This window comes from Telmatherina bonti (assembly GCF_933228915.1).
Source record: "Telmatherina bonti genome assembly, chromosome: 13".
Classification (NCBI taxonomy): Eukaryota; Metazoa; Chordata; class Actinopteri; order Atheriniformes; family Telmatherinidae; genus Telmatherina; species Telmatherina bonti.
Window position 1 is genome coordinate 3,578,277 of NC_136611.1, and position 27,866 is coordinate 3,606,142.

The window sequence follows — 27,866 nt, forward strand, 5'->3', positions numbered from 1 at the left end:
GACCACTTCACCCTGAAGTCGCGGTTCTGCTGGAGGCTGTCCTCATGTCCGGACAGAAACCGTCTCTGAGGACCGGCGGCTCCGCGCAGAGCCGCTTCCAGGTGGATGTGGTGTCGGAGGCTCTGGCCCCGGCCCCTGGTCTGGCCCCGGCTGATGGCCCGCGGGACGAGCTCAGAGGCCGCTTCAGGGTGGGCTTCCTGGACCCCGGCGCGCTCGGCACCGCCGCCGACATCGGACTCCCTCCGGACGTGTTCCACGAGCCGGACCCGGCCAGAAGCGACTCGGTCAGCCTGCATTCCACGGGCACGGGGCACACGCACGTGTCGGACTCGCACTCCAACACCTACTACATGCGCACCTTCGGACACAACACGATCGACGCGGTGCCGAACATCGACTTCTACCGGCAAACCGCGGCGCCGTTCGGGGAGAAGCTCACGCGCCCGTCGCTGTCGGAGCTGCACGATGAGCTGGACAAAGTAATATTTCAGCTGTTTTAATACTTCTATTATCACTTCTCTCCATTTTTCTTAATTATTTGACATTTTGTTTTGTCATTTTAATGTTTTATTATTTCTGTTTATTTTATTTCATCTTAAATATTTCACTTAATTTTATATTTTATTATATGATTCAATTATTTTTATTTTATTTTATTTTTAGTTTTGATCATTTCAGTAATCAATTATTCATTTTATTTATTTAAGTTTGTCTTATTGATGCCATTTTAATTTTATTATTTCATTTAATTCATTTTTTAAAATATTGTCTTATAAAATTGTTCTCTATAATTGGCTCTTTTTTTACAGTTTTATATTTTATTTTTATTGTAATTTTTTTCTTTTATTAGAAATTTTTTAGATTTTTATATTATTTTATTAAACTTTTATTAGTTTAATCTGTTTTATTTCATTCTTATTTTTGGATTCGTCTGATTTTCCAGGAAAACGTTCCGATGACTCAGAGTCCTGTTAAATAAATGAATAATTAAATCCTGAAATGTTTCAACTGCTTTAGATTTATAAGATAAAGAGAAAATAAAAATGATCTTCATGTAAAACCTGACGAAGCTGCAGATCAGGGGTGTCCGGCGCCAGTCCTCCAGGTTTCCCTGCTCCAACACACCGACTCAGATCAACCAGACATTGATAGGCTGATGGAGCTATTATATCCAGGTGTGTTGGAGGAGGGACACGTGGAAAACCTGCAGGACAGCGAACAACCCTGCTGCCGACATTAAAGTCACTTCTTGTTTCAGAGCCTCGATTTAATCAATAAAACTTTATTTTATGTTTGTTTGTTTGTTTTTTTTAAAAAACTTGCTATTTAAAATCATTATTTTCTTCCAAAAGGTGATAAACTGAAAAAGTTCAGATTTAAGAAAGAAAAATGATTTTCCTTCAGTCATAAAACAAACTTGTTCTTCAGGTTTTCTTCTTCTCTCGATGATCTGCAGGATTTATTAGAAGGAAAACGTGGTCAAGTTTCTCCTCTTCTCTAAAACAACTCAGTCAAACATTAAACTTTGTTTATCTGACAAGTTTCTGAGACGTTTTGCATCATTTTATGTAAAAACTTTGCTGTCTGATGAGTCTCTTCTGCCCCTGGTGGACATGTTGGGAACTACAGTCATGTTTACACATCGTACATTTATAAACAGTAAATAAATAAATATTTATCTGATATTTATTCATGTTTAAGGTCCAGTTCAGTCTTTTCACTTTTTTAAATTCAGTTTTCAAAGGCTTGTATCCATTTAGCTGTAGAAATCACACATTTTTGTTCTAGTTCTTTTTTTAAAAAACTTTTTGTTATTTTAATAATATCTGAATCTTCTTTGGGTTAAAGCTAAAAGTCTGTAACATCAGATTTGGTGGAAACTTGTGAATTTAAGTGATCCAAACTGAACAGCAACATGTTTCTGCTGCAGAATAAAACTCGTATTTAAAACTTGGTCATTTAGCGTCATTTCCATCTTTAACTTTGTGTTTCTGGTCGTTTCTGATGATCAGAAAGGGAAATCTGAACAGGACGAATGAAAACTGCTTTTCAGTCTGCATCCTGAAGGAGTTATGTTGCAGACATCTCGCAGATTTCAGCGCTGGTTTCTTCTGGTTGCCCCCCCACCAGGAGCCGTTTGAGGACGGTCTGACCGGCGGAGAGGAGCCGTCTGCAGCCGAGGAGGCCGCGGCCCTCATGGCGAAGGAGGCGAAAGGTGGAACCGTCAAGTTCGGGTGGATCAAAGGAGTCCTGGTTGGTTTGGGGAAGATGAAACAAAGTCAAGCTCGCGCAGATGTTGGCGCAGATGTTGAGGTTTTCTGCTGTTTGTGCGACAGATCCGCTGCATGCTGAACATCTGGGGTGTGATGCTCTTCATCCGGATGTCCTGGATCGTCGGACAGGCTGGAATCGGTGGGTAAAGATAAGACGGTTTCGTCCTGCAGACGAGTTTTTTTTAAATCAAACTCAGTGGACAGATTAATGTGTTCGTCATGTGTGTGTGATATATAAAGTGGTGTGTGTGTGTGTGTGTGTGTGTTGTCGTCCACTTACCGCACAGTCCAACTTTTATCAGGACTACAGGTCCAGGACCATTTCTGAGTTGTCCTTCTCTGTCCTCATCCTCCCACGTTTCACGTCGCCATGTTGTTCAGTCAGTTCATCCACCAGGGGGCAGTGCTGAGCTCACAGTCCACTTCCACGTTCTGACACCAGTAGCGGTAACGCACCGCGACAAGAAAACCACAAAACTTCTGCGTCTTCTTCATTATTTATTTATTTATTTATTCAACGGTCGTCTCCTTCTCGTTCCTCTTCTTCTTCTCTGGTTTGTTTCTTTCTCCAGTTGCTTGTCAGCAGCTCCACACTGCCCCCCGTGGTTCCTGGTGGTATTGCTCCATTTTCTGCAATAAGTGACGGATAGCTAAGTTCTCAAAAATGGACCAAATAACGTACGTAACCGACACAGGAGACATCTGAAACTGATGCTTGTTGATTTTCTGGTACTGAAACAATAAATCTCTACTTGAGAATAACGTTGTTGTTGTTTACATGTTTATGAAGTTTGTTATATTCAGGACATTCAGACTGATTTCCAAAACCATACATAAAAAGAGTTCATGATTACGTGTCTCTTATGTTCATTAATGAAACCGTAACAAAAGAAACTGAGGCATTAAACTCACCTGCTGGTGGAACTCTTCATGGTTACCGATGATGAGACGACGTACATACCTGTCCAGATCAGGAACTTAAAATACGGGAAATTCTCTGGTAACCGCCCAGAGCGTTGTGGTGTGAGTAGGAGAAATGTCGTTCACCGTACATTCCCGATCGTAATCGGGAGCGGGGGCCTACAGTTCTTTCATTTTGGGAAATGAAGTTAAATGGTTGCTGAATGTTTATTCTACACAGGAGTGGGGTTTGTTTCTTCATATCAGTGTATTTATTTACTATATCACAATACGGGAGACTTACAGGAAAGTAAAGATACAGGCGGACGTTGGGAAACGGGGGAAAATACGGTAGTTTCCCAGCCAAAACGGGAGACTTGACAGCTAGGGGCATGTCCCCGGCCGATTGGACCGATTCTATCATCTCCCATCTTCTGTCTTCACATCGTTCTGACTTTAACTTTAAACTGAGCTGAGCTTAACAAACGTTTGCTGTTTTGTGTGGAACAGGACTCACCATCGCCATCATTCTGATGGCCACCGTGGTCACCACCATCACCGGACTGTCCACCTCTGCCATAGCAACCAACGGCTTCGTACGAGGAGGTGAGATTCTACCGTCTCAGAGCTTCAGGAGAGTCCACAGCATGTTTTTCTGGTTAGCATGCAGAGTTAAAGCAACGTGTTTTCACCTTAGTCATCACACAGATCAATAACAGAGACACATTTTTGTACTTCTATCCAGAAGAAACTTTATCCTGTTATCTGTTTGTGGCAGCCACTATCACATCTTACATATCAGATTTACATGTACGGTCAAACTCTCCAGGTGCATGTAGACCAGGAGTGACCAGTCCTGCAGGTTTTAGAGGTTTCCAGACTAACTGGCCAACGTGTTGGGGCAGAAGTTGATAACAAGCTGTAGAGAACTGCCATTCTGGAGGACCAGGGACGGACACGCCGGATCTTGACCGTCCGCTTGAAGGAACAACTGTTTCTGGAGCCTTAAAACGAGGACAAACAGACTTAGAACTCCTTTTATCCTGAAATACACGTTCTAAACGCTGCTTGTCCTGAGAACTAGTTCCTGCAGAATCCGAGGATCAGACCGCCGACGTCTCTGCATTCGACTGCTGCCAAGTTCACACTACATCTGACCCCTACGGTCCCTCCTGCAGGTGGTGAGTCCAGAGGAACAGGGCAATGTTACCTTTTCAGGCTAAACCCAACCAGGTACCGCCTCCAGGCTGGGCTCTAGAAGAGATCTAGGCAAGAAAAACCTGGATCCATTGTTTTTACTCATCATCGGGGTTCTTTGAGCCACGCTTGGTCTGTCCCCTAGAGACCTGTTTGCTATGGGGGACCCTACCCTGGAAGACCTAGCTCTTCAGGACGATCTTCGGGACCCAAGGAAGACCCAGGACGTGTTGAAGAGATTTCCTCTCTTGGCTGGCCTGGGATTTCTGTCGATCGATGTGAATGAGGAGCGAGTAAAACGACAGGAGGGGGACTTGGTGGTCAGGGTCACTGGCAGTCACTAGCAGGAGGCCATGAGGACTACCCGCCACTGAGCTGCTGATCTTATAATTCAAGGCAGATTCACCTTTCTTAAAGATGCTCTACAGAACTCAGCTGAAACACCACGCAACATCCTGGGGGAGAAGGTAGTGATGTGGTTTCTCAGCTCCAGGACACTCCAGATTAGCAGATATTAGATGCTGCTTCAAAGTCCAACAAGTTCAGAATACAGAGTTTCAAGATCGGAAAGGTACGTTTCCAACGTGTATGGCCATCGCTGCTCCTTAAAGTTATTTCTCTCAGATCTGGTTTCCTACCTACAAACTGCAGAAACAAACGAGACCAGATATCAATCTCATTGTTGTTTAGGATCAGCATGTCTGAGGATTTTAGGCAATCCACCTGACCAATGAAAAGCCTGATCTGTGTTTGCAGACTGGAGCCAGAAGGACGTGATTACGGGGGTGTCTGTAAAGTCTTAGCAAGCATCCATTCTGCACTCTGAGGGTCTGAACACGTCTCTGTTATGGACTGGCTGACCATCTGTTCAACAGCCTGTTTTTGATGAAGCCTAGTCGAGCAGGGTGGAATTACTGATACTACACCTGCAGTAACTCTTAATGAGCTCCAGCTGACACGTTAAAACCTTGCCTTCCAGGAGGAGCGTACTACCTGATCTCCAGAAGTCTCGGACCTGAGTTTGGAGGGTCTATCGGCCTCATCTTCGCCTTCGCTAACGCAGTGGCCGTGGCTATGTACGTCGTAGGCTTCGCCGAAACTGTCGTGGAAATGCTCAACGTAAGAAGTTCTTTAGCTCCTAACCCAACCGTCTGCGGAGAACGGATTTAACCTGGTTGTTTTTCTGCAGGATGTCGACGCTCTGATGACCGATGAGCTGAACGACATTCGCATCGTTGGGTCTCTGACGGTCATCCTGCTGCTGGGAATCTCCGTGGCTGGTATGGAATGGGAAGCCAAGGTAGGCCTGAAAACCACTGAAGTCCCCTGAAGAGGTTTTTAGAAGGTTTTAGTGTAGATCTGTGCAGTCCAGATGCCATAAAACATCAGAAATGTGTCACATAAAAAGTCAGATTTGGGCCATTTTGGTCTCCTGTGTGAATGCAGGCGTATGGATGGATGTGATGAGAAAAACTGTTAGTTTCAGACGTATCTCTATGTGTTCAACAGTCACAGATCTTTCTACTTTCTACTTGCAATTCCTCTTTTCAAAAGTCCTTGTTAGGCATTGATGTAAAGTAGCAGTCAGACACCGAACATGCGACTGGGACTGTCGTCAAGTCGGGAGTTACAGACAATAACAAGGAATATCTCCCCAGAAAACAGACCAACTTCCTGTAAAACAGCTTCATGTGAAGCGGAGCTCAAACCTCCGTAATTCAGCTTCCACGAAAAAGAAAAATCGTCCCGACAAGCTACGATTCTGTTCAGTTTTTGCAAAGTAACGGCGATTTGTCCGAAATTACGACAAAGTACAACTGCGATATGAATGGTGTTTCATGAACAAGCCGTGATTTTCATAAAATCTCGTCAACATGATGAGATTTTCTGAGAATTACGGCTTGTTCAGGTATCCAGGTAGTTTCAGGGTTTTGCTCTTTGTTTGTCTCTACCTGAAATGAACTGGTCATGTGACCCTCAACGCCACACCTGGCAACCTGTAAATGTGAATAAGTGTTTTGTTACACATGTTTTCACATGGACACATCTGGACAACCTCCTCCTGAGCGCGTAGAAACCTTTTAGTGATGTTTGAGAGGATTTTCTGAACGCAGGTGTTTCTGTTGGCAGTTTTTGCTGCAACGTTTTGAGCAGTTCAAGGAGCAATGGAAACAGAGGGTTGTTTGTTTTTACTGTTTGAGGAAGTTGTGTTTGCATCCTCCACCTCAGGCTCAGATCGTCCTCCTGGTTATCCTGCTGGGCGCCATCGCCAACTATTTCATCGGGACTTTCATGCCAACTGAGAGCAAAGAGCCAAAAGGATTCTTTGGTTACAACAGTCAGTCTGCGTCCTTCATCTTCTAAAAGCATTGTCTTCTTGTTTGTAAAACAACACGAATGAGTCCGGCTGTGTTCTGGTTCTCCGTCCCTGCAGCTGCCATTCTGGTGGAGAACTTTGGTCCAGACTTCAGAGACGAGGAGACGTTCTTCTCCGTGTTTGCCATCTTCTTTCCTGCAGCCACTGGGATCCTGGCTGGAGCCAACATCTCCGGTGACCTCACGGTGGGTTTGCATGGTTGTGTTGTATAAAAGCAAGGATGTACATGTCTCATTGCATCTCTTTTTGCTAAAACACAGTTTACCAATGCAAAGGCAAGAGAAGCAGATATTTACATGCATTTATTCCATGAGTTGATTCCATGTTGAGGCTTCACCTCGCTGGATAGTTTAACCACAAAACAAACGTTCGCGTCTCAGACACTTGGTTCATCATTTAGCAGCAGCTGCACAGAGAGTTTACTCTCTAAACACTATAAATCCCACACTATTTGAACACAGAACATTTGTGTATATATTGAAAACACAATATATACAACATTTGTTTATACAATTAATACAATATATACATTTACCAACAATAGAGTTGTTGGTAAAACCCTGAACTTGTTGACATCCATTTTAGGTTTAATAGGTCAGGTTTACCTTCATGACAACTGTGGGGGGAGTGGAGTTTTTTCTAACTCGCCCGTTTAAAAGTAATTTAATCTCGAAGTTGGGCATATTTAGGGGCGTGTCCTTTTGATTGACAGGTACCCCATCGCCCGCTTAAAGTAAGAAGAACGTAGAACAACCGTGGTTTTTAGCCGGTTAACAACGAGACTTAGCTTCAGCCCGCTAACCTCCGTTAGCTGGTTAGCTCCTGTTATCTCCGGGTTAGCTCGGTTAGCTCTTAGCTACAGAATGTTTGGAGTTCGCTCGATGTCAATCATCCACCATGACGCTCACAGCCCCCCTCTCAGCTCCACCTCTTTGCCCATATTTGTATTTTCCGGGCGAGACGACACGCATGCCCCTGCCAAGATGGTGATGGTAGGAACCGCCCACCGAGCTTCAATTCTGCTCTTCAGAAACCTACGGGTGACGTCACGGAGGCTCCGCCCATCTTTTATATACAGTTTATGTTTTAGACTCAGGACCAGATTCTTTTTTCTCTTTTGCACTGTAAAAATGGTTTTAGTATATTTAAATGTGTGAAAAAATAAAAAAATGTTTGTTTTAGTTCAGTTTGAAACTTTTTTATTCACTAATAAAATGTTGACAGTAAATGTAAACATCACCACGTCTCCATCTGCAGGATCCTCAGTCTGCGATTCCCAAAGGAACGCTGCTCGCCATCCTCATCACAGGACTCACCTATGTGGCGGTGGCCATCTCTACAGGTTCACGTTCACCAGTCTGGCCTCCAAACCTGACACTTCTCCCCCCTTTTCTGCTACAATCGGATTCTAACATGCGAGTTTAACCTCAGACTGACTTGTTGTCGTCCCTCAGGCGCCTGCATTGTGAGAGATGCAACCGGCGACCACAACGACACGGTGAGCGACACGGTGAACTGCACCGATGCTGCCTGCACGCTAGGCTACGATTTCTCTATCTGCAAGGAGGGAGGATGCCAGTACGGCCTGATGAACGATTTCCAGGTAACTGTCCCAGGTAACAGATCGTCCAGGTTGTGACGGTGGGGAGGACCATCAGGGTCCAGGACCTGCTGGACCTGCGGAACAAGCACAGACCTGCTGGATCAGCAGGAATAATGCAACAACTTACATTCTCAGACCGTTTAAAGAATCTAGTTTGGTCCGGTAAACCCTTGGCAACCGTACCCTCCCCTGGAAGGCGGCCTATCAGCCGGACGGCGATAGATCCGGGGATTCTGACATCACATCCTACGTAACTACGTAATAGTATGTTGTCATAGCAACGCAACACATTCCTTTAGTTATAAGGAAGAAGAACGCGACCCAGCCACGTGTCATGTGGTTTTAAGCAACGATAAATCCACTGTATATTTAAACATGGAGGCACACAGGAAATGGTTTCAACCAATCAACAGAAAGCAACGTGTCAAGCTCCACCCTTTCGGTTCAGATGGGTAAGATAGGGAGCAGTTCTGGTCGGATACTCCGGAGCCTTGACCAGTTCCTCCTGCAGAAACGTAAAAAGAACTGAGCCGGATCGGACCTGGTGGAAACGGGACTGTTGTCCAGGATGAAGACCAATAGCTGAGCTCTTTGTCCTCCATCACGCTCGTCTTGGCAGAGCAGCGAGACGTCGCTCTGCTGTCAGGCGATGGACAGACGACTTAAAGCCGACACAAAGAGACCAGAAGCCAAGAAGAGAAACGAAAAGACGACAACATGCAACATGTGAAGTCTCCTCCATCGCTTTCCTCTTCATCTGAATCTCAGCTTGAACTTCAGGAAGTGGTCTTCATCATGTCTACATGCTGCTGCGTAGCAGGAAGCGGAACAGGTGGACCAGTGGGAGCATCTGTAGCATCTTCAGACCAAAGGGCTTCCTGAGAAATAACGAACTGTAAAGAGAATCTGGGAGTTTACAGTCAAACATTCAGAAAAGTTCAGGAATGTGTGTCACATAAAGAGCAGCACACACTGGCAGAGAGTGACGTGCACCCACACCCACAGCCATTGTCTTCTGTGGAAGCCTACACAGTGGCGGTGATGCCGTGTCAGGATGCAGCTCTGTCCCGTTTCCCACAAATGCTGCAGTTGGATCCCGTTTGTCTGAACGATCCAGTTTCCTTCAGCTTCATCGTTACAAGCCGACTGCACTGCCTTCAATGCAGCGTGAAACTTTACTGGTTGGAGACAAACTTGTTGAAGTGGTGTTGTGGTTGTTTTAGGCTCACATGAATCAGTGATGCTGCTTCTCTGGATGAGGATGCAACATAGATGCTTGTCTTTCTGTACGTGAGAGACGGAGCTGTTCCCGAACAAAGTGCAAAGAGCAGCAGAGATAATAGCTGCTGTTGTTTCCAGTCACAAGGTCCTCGCTGCTCGGATCTGAATGAGAGCATTGACCATCCACCTACACGCACACACACGCACACACACACTGCTTACTGACACTGATATCTCTGGATTGTTGCACAAACTGCTGCATTGCCACACGCAGAATCAGCTGCTCTTGTTTTAGTATAATCTGCTCTGTAAAGACGTGAATCATCCTTAAAGGAGCAAATGTCACCTCCGTGTTGGACAGCTGACCTCTGACTTTGTTTTTATACATTCAGCGTCTCTGTCCACACTGAGGGACAGGTTAACCTGAAAACACCCGGTCAGCAACACGTTAGAAACTAATATTAACCCTGGTTCACCGTGCTACCTTCAGACAACAAAGCAGTTTCACAAATTCATGTCTTTGAATAACTGATTACTTTAGAAGACGAGTTAAATGGTTTAATATAATTTTTTCTGAGTTAAATAATGAAAACTTGTTAAAATGCAGCTGGAAAGTTACATAGTGTTGCCTTCAGGGAACATTGAAACATGTTGGAACCAACATGCTTCATGTTGCCTTCAGGGAACATTGAAACATGTTGGAACCAACATGCTTCATGTTGCCTTCAGGGAACGTTGAACTAGAGGGAACCAACATGCTGCAGGAAATGTTGGTTTTCATGTTTATCGAAAGTTTAATGTCAGAATATTTAAGATAAATTTTTTCTGATTTTCATGATTAAACAGAATAAATGATGTCAGTGCAGTAACTTCCTGTTCTGTAGGACATACAGTCGTTAACAGTTTCAGGTCCGGCGCCAGGACCCAGTTTCAGGTTAGGTCATTGATCGCTGTGGGTCTCACTTATCAAGTGAAGTTTAAATTAATAAGAAGCCAAATTATAGCTTCGTGATTTAACATTTATCACACATCAAATCAGATTAGATTAAAGCAGATTTTTGGTATTCTATCTCTAATCAATTAAAGAAAAAAGCTGACATTTGGTGTAAAATATGATAAAACTGACAGATAAAATAGAAAATTTGACATTTAATTCATGATTAGTAAATAAATTTAAGTTATGCCGAGCAATAACCAACAATCTTAATGAAACAACGACCTGAGACTGAGACCAGTGGTGTTATGAGCGCTATGGATCCTATTTCACACAGGATCTCTGTTTTCGTACTCTGTGTTTTTATTCCAGGTGATGAGCCTGGTTTCTGCCTTCGGACCTCTGATCACAGCAGGAATTTTCTCAGCCACTTTATCCTCGGCTCTGGCTTCGCTAGTCAGCGCGCCCAAAGTCTTCCAGGTCGGAAACTAGCCAGATTAATACATTTTTCTTCCAGCTGTTTGCCACCACCTGCCAGCTTTGATGCTTCAGTTGTTGGTTGTAAAGTCTTTTTGTTCATTTGGTGTAATTTCCCTCCTGGAACTCCACATGTAGATACTGAACAACAGGGGCCCAACATGGAGCCTGGTGGAACTCCACATGTAGATACTGAACAACAGGGGCCCAACATGGAGCCTGGTGGAACTCCACATGTAGATACTGAACAACAGGGGCCCAACATGGAACCTGGTGGAACTCCACATGTAGATACTGAACAACAGGGGCCCAACATGGAACCTGGTGGAACTCCACATGTAGATACTGAACAACAGGGGCCCAACATGGAACCTGGTGGAACTCCACATGTAGATACTGAACAACAGGGGCCCAACATGGAGCCTGGTGGAACTGCACATGTAGATACTGAACAACAGGGGCCCAACATGGAGCCTGGTGGAACTCCACATGTAGATACTGAACAACAGGGGCCCAACATGGAACCTGGTGGAACTCCACATGTAGATACTGAACAACAGGGGCCCAACATGGAACCTGGTGGAACTCCACATGTAGATACTGAACAACAGGGGCCCAACATGGAACCTGGTGGAACTCCACATGTAGATACTGAACAACAGGGGCCCAACATGGAGCCTGGTGGAACTCCACATGTAGATACTGAACAACAGGGGCCCAACATGGAGCCTGGTGGAACTCCACATGTAGATACTGAACAACAGGGGCCCAACATGGAACCTGGTGGAACTGCACATGTAGATACTGAACAACAGGGGCCCAACATGGAGCCTGGTGGAACTCCACATGTAGATACTGAACAACAGGGGCCCAACATGGAGCCTGGTGGAACTCCACATGTAGATACTGAACAACAGGGGCCCAACATGGAGCCTGGTGGAACTCCACATGTAGATACTGAACAACAGGGGCCCAACATGGAACCTGGTGGAACTGCACATGTAGATACTGAACAACAGGGGCCCAACATGGAGCCTGGTGGAACTCCACATGTAGATACTGAACAACAGGGGCCCAACATGCAGCCTGGTGGAACTCCACATGTAGATACTGAACAACAGGGGCCCAACATGGAACCTGGTGGAACTGCACATGTAGATACTGAACAACAGGGGCCCAACATGGAACCTGGTGGAACTGCACATGTAGATACTGAACAACAGGGGCCCAACATGGAGCCTGGTGGAACTCCACATGTAGATACTGAACAACAGGGGCCCAACATGGAACCTGGTGGAACTCCACATGTAGATACTGAACAACAGGGGCCCAACATGGAGCCTGGTGGAACTCCACATGTAGATACTGAACAACAGGGGCCCAACATGGAGCCTGGTGGAACTCCACATGTAGATACTGAACAACAGGGGCCCAACATGGAACCTGGTGGAACTCCACATGTAGATACTGAACAACAGGGGCCCAACATGGAACCTGGTGGAACTGCACATGTAGATACTGAACAACAGGGGCCCAACATGGAGCCTGGTGGAACTCCACATGTAGATACTGAACAACAGGGGCCCAACATGGAACCTGGTGGAACTGCATGACATCTTTGGGTGGCTGTTTAGTTACCAACAGATATTAAGTAGCTCCTGTACTTAAGTACGATTCAAACCAGTTCAATTGGTAGAAATAGAAACCAGAGTTATGTAAAAGACAGTGTTGGAATGTGGCAAAGTTCCAGTACTTTCTTACTGTATTTCAGTATGTTTTTTATGTGTCTGTACTGAAGTACATTTAGTTGTAGATACTTTAGGACTCAGGCTGATTCTCTAAAACAGTAATAAAAATCTAAATAAGATCTGTTGTTATTGCAGGCGCTCTGTAAGGACAAGATCTATCCAGGACTTGGTATGTTTGCGAAGGGATATGGGAAGAACAACGAGCCTCTTCGTGGTTACGTCTTGACCTTCTGCATCGGCCTCGCTTTCATCCTTATCGGTGCGTTGGAAACATTTGTGAGAGAGCAGAGAGAACTTTTTAAACCGTGAATCTTACTGTTTTTGTCCACCAGCTGAGTTAAACATCATCGCTCCCATCATCTCCAACTTCTTCCTGGCTTCGTATGCTCTCATCAACTTCTCGGTCTTCCACGCCTCGCTGGCCAACTCTCCAGGTACAGAATGGTTCTGGTCCCGTTGGGGGACCTGAGTTAACTTTTATATTCGTGATTTATTTTCTTAGAGCAGTCAATCCTACTGGGTTCATGGTGTGATGCTGGATGATGTTAAAAAGCTCCAGAAGGTTCTCACAGTTTCACTTTAACAAGTAAGAACCTGTAATGTTCAGGTATCTGTAAGAGAGGACAAAGCTATGAAGGAAAAGGTGGATTATTAACGTAACTGTTTATTCAGTAGTAAAGTTCTCTGAGCCTCGGGAACTGGTCTCAGTTCTGGTCCATTGACGTCTGCTTCACTCGGCTCTCTCCACAGGATGGCGCCCCAGCTTTAAATACTACAACATGTGGGTGTCTCTGGCCGGGGCCATCCTGTGCTGCGTGGTCATGTTCGTCATCAACTGGTGGGCAGCGCTGGTCACTCTGCTCATCGTGCTTGCCCTCTACATCTACGTCAGTTACAAGAAACCAGGTAACAACATGATGATGGCTTATCTTTCATTGTAAAACCCTGGCAGATGGACGGATGGACAGAAGGATGGAAACCCAATGAAAGGCTTAGGTTTCTGTTTTGTTTGTGTGGAAGTGTGTGTGTGTGTGTGTGTGTGTGTGTGTGTGTGTGTGTGTGTGTGTGTGTGTGTGTGTGTGTGCTAGTTTCCAGAATTGCCTTTGATTCTCCAAACCAGGAACGCTCTGACAACCACAGTAAAAGTTTCTGCAGTAAACAGATATTCTGGCCATCGTGTCAGACCAATGTTTCCGCTGCCTGAGAAGATGAAGAGATTCCTTCAACAAGCGACTTGCCTCCCAAATCAGCATGATAGACTTAATCCTGACTCCCCAACACACACACAGATACACACACAACCTTGTTCTTTTAGATATTATATCATATCATATATTTACACTTCATAATTTATATCGCGTATGAACATTTATTTCGTGTTATTTCGCTACATCATAAACTGCAGCATTTGGACTTTATTACATTGTAATTCAACATATTTTGCTGCCGATACGTTTATAGTTTATAATCTATGATAAATACATGTTGCTTCCATGTCTGAATCTTTCTACGTGAAGCTCTGAGCTAAAACAAATCCAGTATTTTGCAATAAAACGCTGATTTTTTGTAATCCAACTGTTCTGGCTGAGAATCTGCAGTCAACAGACCCAAACGGAAGGAATCCGCTTTGTGTTTCCTGCAGATGTGAACTGGGGTTCGTCCACTCAGGCGCTGATCTACAACCAGGCTCTGACTCACTGTCTCAGCCTGACCACCGTTGAGGACCACGTAAAAAACTTCAGGTTTGTCTTGTTTTCATTTCCTCTGTGACTGAAGCTGCAAAGACACCGAGATAGTCTGCCACCAGAGGAGGCGCTGCATTACTGAAGGACAAGACGAGACAACCAACGAAGAAGAAAACTAGTAAATCTCATGGTTAATCCAGAACAACTTTGTTTTCTGATAAAAAAACATCTAAACATGGAGCTCCATCAGATCCTGCCAGTCTCAGCTTGATCACATTGTCACCAGAACTTTTAGTGTTCCATTTTATTTGATTCCTATTTTCAGATTTGGACAAAGTACGTTTGTAAATGCAACAAAACCCATTTCTTTTACACTTTTGTGATATACTTCTAGATGGACACGTCTGAAAAACCACCTCGTCAGAGCTTTTTATTTATATTTGACCTTTTTTCCATTAGCAGTCTTTTCATTGCGATATTTAGGTTTTGTGCATTTTGGCGGGAAACAGAAATGCAGCGCGTAATTCCACAAACATCTCCAGACTTTATGTAACCAAAAAGCTTGTTAAAAGCACTGGAATGTGTTGATTCTTGGTGTTTCCAGACCACAGTGTCTGGTCCTGGTTGGTTACCCAAACTCCCGTCCCGCCCTGCAGCAGCTGGTTAACTCTTTCACCAAGAACGTCAGCCTCATGGTCTGCGGACACGTCAGGATCGTACGTACCGTCTGATGCTCTCATGTTTCCATGCCACGCTCTGCATGCTCTCCAAGCACATCTCCCTCCTGCTGCAGGTGACCCGTCGGCCCAACTTTAAGGAGTTGTCTCAGGATTACGCTCGCTGTCAGCGCTGGCTCATCCGGAAGCGCATCAAGGCCTTTTATGCTCCGGTTTTTGCTGATAACCTGAGACATGGAGCACAGCTGCTCCTGCAGGTATGAAAACCGTGATGTCCACCTCTGATCTCACAGTTCAAACCAGAAATACTTAACTTACATCATTTGTGGATGAAATTGTTCCATGATTAGCAGAATAATTCAGACTTGTTTCCTTTAGGCTGTTGGTTTGGGTCGTCTGAAGCCCAACACGCTGGTCATGGGCTTCAAGAACAACTGGGCCGACGGGGACATGAGGGATGTGGAGAACTACATCAACACCATACAGTAAGGACGGACATGGCCTTAAAATGTCCATCCATCCATCCATCCATCCATCCATCAATCTATCCATGCCTTTATCCATCCACCCACCCACACACCCGCCCAACCATCCATCTATCCATCCTCCACCCAATCTTCCATCCCTCCCTCCCTCCCTCCATCCATCTTTCGCTATGTGAATAAAAACCAGTTGAAGTCTCAGCAGGTCTTGGTCCTGAATCCAGGTTTAGAGTTTTTCTTCCATGAGGTCTCTACTGGTTGGATTCTTTATTCTCCAGTAAAACGTGATGATGAAGCTGCTGCTTCTGTTACATAAAATATACGAGTTTAATCCTGTTGTTTCGTTCCAGTGATGCGTTTGACCTGCAGTTTGGGGTGGTGATCCTCCGGCTTCAGGATGGACTGGACATCTCTCACATCCAGGGACAAGGTACACTCTCCTTTTAGTAAATTACTCATTTTCCACCTTTTCCATCAGCTATGATGCCATTTTAAAATGTTTGAAGGTTTTTTTATTATTATGTGAAACAGCAACTAAATAAACATAATCTAATATAAATTAAATATCTATCAGCTTTAGGAAGTTCTGATAAATATAACTATCATAATAAAAAGGACGTGATGGTTTTACTATTAAAATAAACATTCAGAAGAGTGTAAGCTTCTTTATGTCATCATCTGTCTCGTTGCTGCTCGGTGCTGATGAAGTTTCATGAAGCATTTACAAACAGACAACATGTCAGGAATGATCCTGTAACTGGAGGAAAATGTAGAAATTCTGAGTAAATAAGACTGAATCTTTGTAATAACTTGACGATACTGCACCAACGTCACATTTATGCTTTTTAGATTAGAAAGTTCAGAACTGAATTATCTGATTTTAAACACTAAATAAACTTAAAACCAATATTTCCTGAAGCATGTTGGGTCCAACATGGCTCAGTGTTCCCTGACGGCAACATTATCCACATTTTAAACAAGTATTTATTACCTAATTGACTAATGAACTATTAGAAATAAAGATATACTCCTGTTGAAGTGGGAAAATGTTTTTTCTAGATATAAGAAGGCATAAAATTTTCCTTTAATAAATAAAAAAAAAAAAAATCAAACTTCAGTTTGGCTTCCTGAGAGTCATGTGACCAATTAAAGCATTGCTATTGGTTCCCTCTGGTTTCCCTCCTTTTTGAAAGTATTGCATCATCCAAAGAGATGCATTTAGCAAATTTACAAACCTAAAACTATATGCACTTTCGTAGTAAGAGTTGTTTTTAAAGCTTCAGATGGGAACAGAAACAGTAAATGAATGAAACAGAAGAGTTTCAGGTTAGCGCTGAACTGTGAAATTCCCGCCCAGATGGACAGATCTTACTTGGTTTCTGTTGCATGATTAAGATATTTTTCTGCATAAAATCCAGTAATGAGAAGATCTTTTTCTCTGCGTCCCTGCAGATGAGCTGCTGTCGTCCCACGAGAAGCCCCCAGTCAACGGGAAGGATGGTATCATTTCCATCAGTGTGGTTAAAGATGCAGATTCGGACTCCTGTCCTCCAAAAACCGCCATCAACCAGAGCAGCCCGCTCATCATCAGAGGTCAGCATGGCGTTTCAGTCTGATGATCCCAGATCCAGAATCCAGGAAGATTTAAGGTCTTTTTTGCACTTTATTTAGGTTTAAAGTGGAACCTGAAGTGAGGAGCAAACAGCAGATGTTTTCATACCATAACATCCTTTTCTTTCAGTTCTGTCCATCAGCTTTAAAAGCACACAGCATCAAAATTACTCCCATCTCACGTTGAAATCGTGTATAACATTTAAACGAATAATGCAGAAGTCAGAGACATGACACATACAATGAAATCTGCTTCTCCTCTGGTGGAGCTGCAATGTTACCTGGTTCCAGTAGCTTCCATAGTTGCGGTAAACACCAGCTAACTGTAGCGGTAAAGCCGGACTAAAAGTTGGGGGGTAGGCTTTAAAAGCTGTGTTTACAGTGACCCTAAAAGCTGCTAAAACCACATAAACATACACTTCTGTAGCAACAAGGCTGCTGTGTTTTAGCAGTGTTATGCTGCGATGCTAACGAGCTACACTGTCGAACAAAACCCAATGAAAACAGTTAGCTTTAGGCGAACTTATCTGTGCAGGCGACTTACCAGAGGGTGGAGGGTTAACTTCAGCATCCCTTTTAACATCTTTCTCCTCCTTGAGCTCCTTCCTCCTGAGGAAGGCTAGTCTGATGATGATGCTCCAGTCACGCTGACTTTGAGGTTCCCGTTTTCTCTTTCCTGGTTTCCTGAAAACGTCTCCTACATTTCTAAACGACAATTGAACATATTTTTGTTACTGAGGTAGTAAGCATCTCTCTGGCCTTCCCCTCCAGCATTTTAATGATTATGTGTGCTGGTTTGCAGGGAAAACGCCTTCTTATTCCACATTGTTGCTATTTGTCCCATACCGGCTACTGTAGTTTCAGCATGGCCGACTGTAATGACACAAGACCAGAAAACAAACTGCATTTGGCGTCAGTAGCCATGTTTTCGTTAACAGTTATTCGGAAAATAAAAGTTATATTTTCTAAAATTTTGGCAAAGCCCAAGGTGTTTTCATTAAATGGTGTTTTGTGCAAAAAAGGTGTAAGTCTTATAAAATCTCATTTGCGAGAATACGTACAGCGCCATCTCAACCTGAAATGAACTGGTCATGTGACGCCCTACGCCACGTCTGGTGAAAGGTAAAAGTGGAAATAGTGTTTCCACTACACTTTAGTGATAAACTTTTACATGGACACATCTGTCCATGTAAAACTGTCTCATGAGAGTGTTTAATGGTTTTAGCGACACTTGAGAGGTTTTTCTAATCGTAAGATTTTCCATTAGAAGTTTTTTTTGTGATATTTAGATTTTGTATAATTTGAAGGGGTGATGGAAATGGAGCTAATGTATCCACACCGCAGTCTGCATTGTTGTTTTCAGCCTGTTTACTTTGATTGGAGGAACGATAAAGAAGCACATTCAGTTTATCCAGCTACATTCTCTCTGAACTCTTTTAGTTTTATAGACAGAGAAGTTTTTCTGTTGCAGGTCTGTAGACGGTTTAGAGACAGTCCTGGAAGTTCAAACAGCATCTTTACCTGCTTATGCTGCATTTAGCTGACGTTGAAGGGTTTAATAACCATTTAATAACAGTCACATGACTGAACTTGTCTGCTGACAGACGGTAAATCTCCTCTGAGTCTGACGGATCAGCGTCTGCTGGAGACCAGCCAGCAGTTCAAGAAGAAACAAGGCAAAGGAACCATCGACGTGTGGTGGCTGTTTGACGATGGAGGTCAGCTTCTACACGTTCAGATCAATCTTCTCATAAATCACATATATGAGCATGTTCCATCTCAACGGCCTGATGGAGAGACGGATGAAAGCGGTTTAAAGAAGCAGAGTCTTGTGTTTGCAGGTCTGACTCTGCTGATCCCCTACCTGCTGACGAACAGGAGTAAGTGGGGCGACTGCAGAATCAGGGTCTTCATCGGGGGGAAGATCAACAGGATTGACCACGACCGTAGAGCGTGAGTCCCACAGCTGCTTCCTCAACATCTGTTGACTATCTGTTGACGCCACGTGATGATCACCCCGTTTCCATGCCAACTAAAAATCTGATCAGGTTCCTGGAGTTCAGATGATAAAAAATACAATCTGAGTTGCACCAATGGGCCATGAGGGCTGTCATTTCAACAGATGACACAAGAGATATTAATCTGAGAAACGCGGTTGCAGTGCAACCTCCCACCACTTGGTGGCAGTAATCTGTCAGCTAGTTGTACTACAACACTTTTTTTATAAACTGCACCAGGAAAATGGTGGTCTGGCTTGCTTTGTTGTGCCCAACAATTTGCTTTGCCAATAGGACCTTTATGGATATCAGGCCCCTCATAACAATTTAAGTCTCATTCTTAATTTTTAACTTTGACAAAAGCTGAATTTGTATATTGATGCAGGACCTGACAAGTGGGTTTGGGGGGAGAAATAAAGGAGAAGAAAGGGAAAGAAAAAGAAAGAAACAGAGGCAAAGGGTATAGGGATAAACCAGACAGAAATCAACAGTTTGAGATGTTCAGTCTAAACCAGATAAGCAGCTGCTAAACCTGTAAGGAAACAGAACACCACCTCCGACATTAATTCATTTATTTTCCCAACCACTTAATCCAATTCAGGGTCGCGGGGAAGCTTGAGCCTATCCCAGCAGTCTTTGGGTGAAAGGCGGGGTACACCCTGGACAGCTGACCAGTCCATCGCAGGGCCCACCTGCAATATCTTCAAGAAAACAAAACATTGTCATGCGAACTTAAGACAGACAAGCTCTGAAATAAATTCATTCATCAAAACACATCCGTACGAAGAAAACATGAACATAGTTGGTGATTAAACTCACAGGATGTCGGAGTGGTTGGATCAGCATCGTAGACTGTATTAAAGATGGGCGGAGCCTCGGTGACGTAAAAACAAGAGGAAGTAATGTCACAACATGCGTGTATATGCTGAAGTTATTCTGATAACAGGGCCAACCGCATCAGCATATGGTCCCACAAGGGGTCTGAGGATCTCATCTCGGTACCTAATGGCAGTCAGGCTACCTCTGGCGAGCACATGGAGGGCTGTGCGGTCCTCCAAAGAAATGCCCCCCCACACCATTACTGACCCACTGCCAAACCGGTCCTGCTGGAGGATGTTGCAGGCAGCAGAACGTTCTCCAGACTCGGTCACGTCTGCCACATGTGCTCAGTGTGAACCTGCTTCCATCTGTAAAGAGCACAGGGCGCCAGTGGAGAATTTGCCAATCTTGGTGTTCTCTGGCAAACGCCAAACGTCCTGCATGGTGTTGGGCTGGAAGCACAACCCCCACCTGTGGACGTCGGGCCTTCATACCACCCTCATGGAGTCTGTTTCTGACTGTTGGAGCAGACACATGCACATTTGTGGCCTGCTGGAGCTCATTCTGCAGGGCTCTGGCAGTGCTCCTCCTGTTCCTCCTTGCACAAAGAAGGAGGTAGCGGTCCTGCTGCTGGGTTGTTGTCCTCCCACGGCCTCCTCCACGTCTCCTGATGTACTGGCCTGTCTCCTGGTAGTGCCTCCATGCTCTGGACACTACGCTGACAGACACAGCAAACCTTCTTGCCACAGCTGGTATTGATGTGCCATCCTGGATGAGCTGCACTACCTGAGCCATTTGTGTGGGTTGTAGACTCCGTCTCATGCTACCACTAGAGTGAAAGCACCGCCAGCATTCAGACCAAAACATCAGGCAGAAAGCATCAGAACTGAGAAGTGGTCTGTGGTCTCCACCTGCAGAACCACTCCTTTATTGGGTGTGTCTTGCCAATTGCCTATAATTTCCACCTGTTGTCTATTCCATTTGCACAACAGCAGGTGGAACTGATTGTCAATCAGTGTTGCTTCCTAAGTGGACAGTTCCATTTCACAGAAGTCTGGTTGACTTGGAGTTACATTTTGTTGTTTAAGTGTTCCACTATTTCTGCCTCTTTCTTTTAATTTCTTTGTGCAGGTAAAATCAGAACATAAAAATGCTATTTGATGCAGAAACCTAATAACTTGTGTTTGTTACCAGGATGGCCACGTTGCTCAGCAGGTTCAGGATCGACTTCTCTGATATCAACGTACTCGGAGACATAAACACCAAACCCAAAAAGCACAAGTAAGACTCATTTCTCTTTGCATGTGGGGTAAATGGTGATGGATATCTGACCTTCAGCTAATCTACTGAATCTACCATTGCTAGAACCCTGATCCAACCCACCTACCATTGCTAGAACCCTGATCCAACCCACCTACCATTGCTAGAACCCTGATCCAACCCACCTACCATCATCAGAACCCTGATCCAACCCACCTACCATTGCTAGAACCCTGATCCAACCCACCTACCATTGCTAGAACCCTGATCCAACCCACCTACCATCATCAGAACCCTGATCCAACCCACCTACCATCATCAGAACCCTGATCCAACCCACCTACCATTGCTAGAACCCTGATCCAACCCACCTACCATCATCAGAACCCTGATCCAACCCACCTACCATCATCAGAACCCTGATCCAACCCACCTACCATCATCAGAACCCTGATCCAACCCACCTACCATCGCTAGAACCCTGATCCAACCCACCTACCATCATCAGAACCCTGATCCAACCCACCTACCATCGCTAGAACCCCCCTACCATCATCAGAACCCTGATCCAACCCATCTACATTCATCAGAACCCTGATCCAACCCACCTACCATCATCAGAACCCTGATCCAACCCACCTACCATCTCTAGAACCCTGATCCAACCCACCTACCATCGCTAGAACCCTGATCCAACCCACCTACCATCATCAGAACCCTGATCCAACCCACCTACCATCGCTAGAACCCTGATCCAACCCACCTACCATCATCAGAACCCTGATCCAACCCATCTACATTCATCAGAACCCTGATCCAACCCACCTACCATCATCAGAACCCTGATCCAACCCACCTACCATCTCTAGAACCCTGATCCAACCCACCTACCATCATCAGAACCCTGATCCAACCCACCTACCATCGCTAGAACCCTGATCCAACCCACCTACCATCATCAGAACCCTGATCCAACCCACCTACATTCATCAGAACCCTGATCCAACCCACCTACCATCATCAGAACCCTGATCCAACCCACCTACCATCATCAGAACCCTGATCCAACCCACCTACCATCGCTAGAACCCTGATCCAACCCACCTACCATCGCTAGAACCCTGATCCAACCCACCTACCATCATCAGAACCCTGATCCAACCCACCTACCATCGCTAGAACCCTGATCCAACCCACCTACCATCATCAGAACCCTGATCCAACCCATCTACATTCATCAGAACCCTGATCCAACCCACCTACCATCATCAGAACCCTGATCCAACCCACCTACCATCGCTAGAACCCTGATCCAACCCACCTACCATCATCAGAACCCTGATCCAACCCACCTACTATCACCAGAACCCTGATCCAACCCATCTACCATCATCAGAACCCTGATCCAACCCATCTACATTCATCAGAACCCTGATCCAACCCACCTACTATCACCAGAACCCTGATCCAACCCACCTACCATCATCAGAACCCTGATCCAACCCACCTACTATCACCAGAACCCTGATCCAACCCCTGAGGCATTCCAGTTCTCAAGAGCCACCGTCTTGTAGGTTTTAGATGTTTCCCTGCTCCAACACTTTTGATTTAAATCTAATGGATCCATCAGTCTACTGGGTATTTTCACAATGACTCCTTCATATGAATAAGGTGTTTTGGAGCCTGGAAACATCTAAAACAGGGGTTACCAACTCCGGTCCTCGAGAGCTACCATCCTGCATTGATTCCCTGCTTCAACACAGTTGAATGAAATGAAAAGGTTCTCTAACAACTTGTCATCTTCTGTACCTGCCTGTTGATGAACCATTGATTTAGGGTCAGGTGTGTTGGAGTGGGAAAACACTAAAATCTGCAGGGTGGTGGCTTTCGAGGGTCGGAGTTGGTGACCCCTGACCTAAAGCCTGCAGGACATAGCCAAGGTTCCCCACCACTGGTCCATCACTGGTTCTAGATTAGGTTGATTCTGCAGCTTAATGGTTTTCTGACTGCAGAGTAGAAAGCTGGAAATCCTCCATCTCTGTTTTTAAACTGACGTTTTGAGACAAACTGGACATCCTGAGTCTATCATGGATGCTGATGTGGACCAGATCTTCATCACGTTCCCGTCTTTGACACTAAGGACACATTCACATCAGCCTTTCTGATACGAATCCAAGTCCGTTTGCTCGGTTCGCATAGATACACCGCTCTACAACTGGGCCCAAACTATACCGGACTTAGTCCCCAACCGGACCGAGTCCCCAATCGGACCGAGTCTTCAATTGGACCAAGTCTCCAATCGGACCAAGTCTCCAATTTGACAGAGTCCCCAATCGGACAGAGTCTCTAATCGGACCGAGTCCGCAATTGCACCGAGTCTAGTGGATAATCCTGATGTGAATGCACCCTAAAGCTGACATGTTTAGTTGTGGAATGTGTCGCAGGTCTTCAGCATAGAAAGTCCAGATTGTTGTGGGAACTTTGTCGTGAGTTTGAAAAAGTTTTAAATCTTGTTTGCAGTAAACTGACCTTTAAGGAGCTGATCGAGCCGTACAGGCTGAAGGAGGACGACATGGAGCAGGAGGCTGCAGAGAGGCTGAAGGCCCAGGAGCCCTGGAGGATCACCGACAATGAGCTGGAGCTGTACAAGGCCAAGGTCAGTCCGCGTACCGAGCCTGCTGGCCAATCAGGAAGCAGGAAAAACCACATCAACTTGTTTTTCTTTTTTACTTTCAGACCAACCGTCAGATCCGACTGAACGAACTGCTGAAGGAACATTCCAGCTCGGCCAAACTCATCGTCATGTAAGAACTTTGTTTCTTTTCACCATCTTCATCATGATTAATGAATTCCTGTTTGTACAAAACCAGGTCAGTCAGCTGATCGATTGATAATCTATACATGTTTATTAATCTATAAAGTCTAAAAGAAGCAGGATGTTTTCACCGCAGACCTTACTACACTGAGGTCTGGAACTGGACTGGACCCAGACAGGACCACACTGAGGTCTGGACCCAGACTGGACCACACTGAGGTCTGGACCCATACTGGACCACACTGAGGTCTGGACCCAGACTGGACCACTCTGAGGTCTGGACCCAGACTGGACCACTCAGAGGTCTGGACCCAGACTGGACCACACTGAGGTCTGGACCCAGACTGGACCACTCAGAGGTCTGGACCCAGACTGGACCACTCAGAGGTCTGGACCCAGACTGGACCACACTGAGGTCTGGACCCAGACTGGACCACACTGAGGTCTGGACCCATACTGGACCACACTGAGATCTGGACCCGGACTGGACCCAGACTGGACCACACTGAGGTCTGGACCCAGACTGGACCACACTGAGGTCTGGACCCAGACTGGACCACACTGAGGTCTGGACCCATACTGGACCACACTGAGGTCTGGACCCAGACTGGACCACACTGAGATCTGGACCCGGACTGGACCCATACTGGACCACTCTGAGGTCTGGACCCATACTGGACCACACTGAGGTCTGGACCCAGACTGGACCACACTGAGATCTGGACCCGGACTGGACCCATACTGGACCACTCTGAGGTCTGGACCCAGACTGGACCACTCTGAGGTCTGGACCCAGACTGGACCACACTGAGGTCTGGACCCAGACTGGACCACTCAGAGGTCTGGACCCAGACTGGACCACACTGAGGTCTGGACCCAGACTGGACCACTCTGAGGTCTGGACCCAGACTGGACCACACTGAGGTCTGGACCCAGACTGGACCACACTGAGGTCTGGACCCATACTGGACCACACTGAGGTCTGGACCCATACTGGACCACACTGAGGTCTGGACCCAGACTGGACCACTCAGAGGTCTGGACCCAGACTGGACCACACTGAGGTCTGGACCCAGACTGGACCACACTGAGGTCTGGATCCAGACTGGACCACTCTGAGGTCTGGACCCAGACTGGACCACACTGAGGTCTGGACCCAGACTGGACCACTCAGAGGTCTGGACCCAGACTGGACCACACTGAGGTCTGGACCCATACTGGACCACTCTGAGGTCTGGACCCAGACTGGACCACACTGAGGTCTGGATCCAGACTGGACCACACTGAGGTCTGGACCCAGACTGGACCACACTGAGGTCTGGACCCAGACTGGACCACACTGAGGTCTGGACCCAGACTGGACCACTCAGAGGTCTGGACCCAGACTGGACCACACTGAGGTCTGGACCCAGACTGGACCACACTGAGGTCTGGACCCAGACTGGACCACACTGAGGTCTGGACCCAGACTGGACCACTCTGAGGTCTGGACCCAGACTGGACCACTCTGAGGTCTGGACCCAGACTGGACCACTCAGAGGTCTGGACCCGGACTGGACCCATACTGGACCACTCTGAGGTCTGGACCCATACTGGACCACTCAGAGGCCTGGACCCAGACTAGACCACTCAGAGGCCTGGACCCAGACTGGACCACTCTGAGGTCTGGACCCATACTGGACCACTCTGAGGTCTGGACCCAGACTGGACCACACTGAGGTCTGGACCCAGACTGGACCACACTGAGATCTGGACCCGGACTGGACCACACTGAGATCTGGACCCGGACTGGACCCATACTGGACCACTCTGAGGTCTGGACCCATACTGGACCACTCTGAGGTCTGGACCCAGACTGGACCACACTGAGGTCTGGACCCGGACTGGACCCATACTGGACCACTCAGAGGTCTGGACCCAGACTGGACCACTCAGAGGTCTGGACCCAGACTGGACCACTCTGAGGTCTGGACCCAGACTGGACCACTCAGAGGTCTGGACCCAGACTGGACCACTCAGAGGTCTGGACCCAGACTGGACCACTCTGAGGTCTGGACCCATACTGGACCACTCAGAGGTCTGGACCCAGACTGGACCACTCAGAGGTCTGGACCCAGACTGGACCACTCTGAGGTCTGGACCCAGACTAGACCACTCTGAGGTCTGGACCCAGACTAGACCACTCAGAGGTCTGGACCCAGACTGGACCACTCTGAGGTCTGGACCCAGACTGGACCACTCAGAGGTCTGGACCCAGACTGGACCACACTGAGGTCTGGACCCAGACTAGACCACTCAGAGGCCTGGACCCAGACTGGACCACTCTGAGGTCTGGACCCAGACTGGACCACACTGAGGTCTGGACCCAGACTGGACCACTCTGAGGTCTGGACCCAGACTGGACCACACTGAGGTCTGGACCCGGACTGGACCCATACTGGACCACTCAGAGGTCTGGACCCAGACTGGACCACTCTGAGGTCTGGACCCAGACTGGACCACACTGAGGTCTGGACCCAGACTGGACCACTCAGAGGTCTGGACCCAGACTGGACCACACTGAGGTCTGGACCCAGACTGGACCACTCAGAGGTCTGGACCCAGACTGGACCACACTGAGGTCTGGACCCATACTGGACCACACTGAGGTCTGGACCCAGACTGGACCACACTGAGGTCTGGACCCAGACTGGACCACTCTGAGGTCTGGACACAGAATAGACCAGATTGAGGTCTGGACCCATACTGGACCACACTGAGGTCTGGACCCAGACTGGACCACACTGAGGTCTGGACCCAGACTGGACCACACTGAGGCCTGGACACAGAATAGACCAGATTGAGGTCTGGACCCAGACTGGACCACACTGAGGTCTGGACCCATACTGGACCACTCTGAGGTCTGGACCCAGACTGGACCACACTGAGGCCTGGACACAGAATAGACCAGATTGAGGTCTGGACCCTGACTGGACCACACTGAGGTCTGGACCCGGACTAGACCACACTGAGGTCTGGACTCATGCTGAACCACGTAGACCTCCTCCTGTCGGTCTGGTTCCTATAGTCAGGACAGGGTCTGGACTTGTACTGGACCCTGTAGACCTCCTCCTGCCAGTCTGGTTCCTACAGTCAGGACAGGGTCTGGACTCGTGCTGGACCACGTAGACCTCTTCCTGTTGGTCTGGTTCCTGCTGTCCGGACCGGGTCTGGACTTGTGCTGGACCACGTAAACCTCCTGTCGGTCTGGCAGACCAGATGCTGAGTGATGTGTGTGTGTGTGTGTGTGTGCAGAAGCATGCCTCTGGCCCGGAAAGGCACCGTCTCCAGCGCGCTGTACATGTGCTGGCTCGAGACCCTGTCCAAAGACGTCCCCCCGCTGCTGCTGGTCCGAGGAAACCACCAGAGTGTCCTCACCTTCTACTCATAACATAAACACCATCAGGCTTTTGGGTTTTTATTATTAATAACAGAATAAACAGATTCTTTAACAACCTGTTTACTGAATGAGATTAATGACAGTAAATATCTGATCATGTTTATTTATAATAACGATGCTCATCGTTTCGGATTGTGTGCTGCATTCAGGTGTCCTGTCATTAGTAGGACTATTTTTTTCATTGGTAAAACATTGAGTTACGTTAACTTCATTTTGTAGATTTTATTAAAATATTAACTGAACCTGTCTTTGGATCATTTACTATTCTTCCAACAGAGGACGTTGCAGCAAGTTCAGACCCAGATTAGACCGTGGAATTTAATCCAGTTCATTGTAGTCTAGATCCACATC

General features: G+C 46.5%; 1 protein-coding gene across 2 annotated transcripts; it reads left to right on the forward strand.

Moving 5' to 3' along the window:
* Positions 1-27,653, forward strand: LOC306763848 (solute carrier family 12 member 2). 2 transcript variants are annotated; one of them, XM_079250792.1, is made up of 26 exons: positions 1-479; positions 2,131-2,253; positions 2,337-2,412; positions 3,684-3,779; positions 5,350-5,489; positions 5,560-5,670; positions 6,600-6,708; positions 6,805-6,932; positions 8,005-8,089; positions 8,202-8,350; positions 10,878-10,985; positions 12,866-12,989; positions 13,063-13,164; positions 13,481-13,636; positions 14,373-14,472; positions 15,020-15,131; positions 15,209-15,349; positions 15,471-15,577; positions 15,925-16,004; positions 17,027-17,167; positions 18,790-18,903; positions 19,027-19,138; positions 21,196-21,282; positions 23,782-23,917; positions 23,998-24,065; positions 27,371-27,653. In XM_079250792.1, exons 1-26 carry the CDS (start codon positions 45-47, stop codon positions 27,504-27,506), a joined length of 3,276 nt encoding a protein of 1,091 aa, XP_079106918.1. In that variant the 5' UTR covers positions 1-44; the 3' UTR covers positions 27,507-27,653. The 2 variants fall into 2 exon arrangements, with proteins under 2 accessions (XP_079106918.1, XP_079106919.1); XM_079250793.1 differs by lacking the exon at positions 10,878-10,985.
* Positions 27,654-27,866: the final 213 nt, after the last annotated feature.

Bases quoted from the DNA above. Each gene is read 5' to 3' on its own strand.
- LOC306763848 (XM_079250792.1), top strand. From the start codon at position 45: ATGTCCGGACAGAAACCGTCTCTGAGGACCGGCGGCTCCGCGCAGAGC. The intron at 5,490-5,559 runs GTAAGAAGTTCT...GTTTTTCTGCAG, and splicing joins CTGTCGTGGAAATGCTCAAC to GATGTCGACGCTCTGATGAC. The intron at 13,637-14,372 runs GTAACAACATGA...TGTTTCCTGCAG, and splicing joins CGTCAGTTACAAGAAACCAG to ATGTGAACTGGGGTTCGTCC.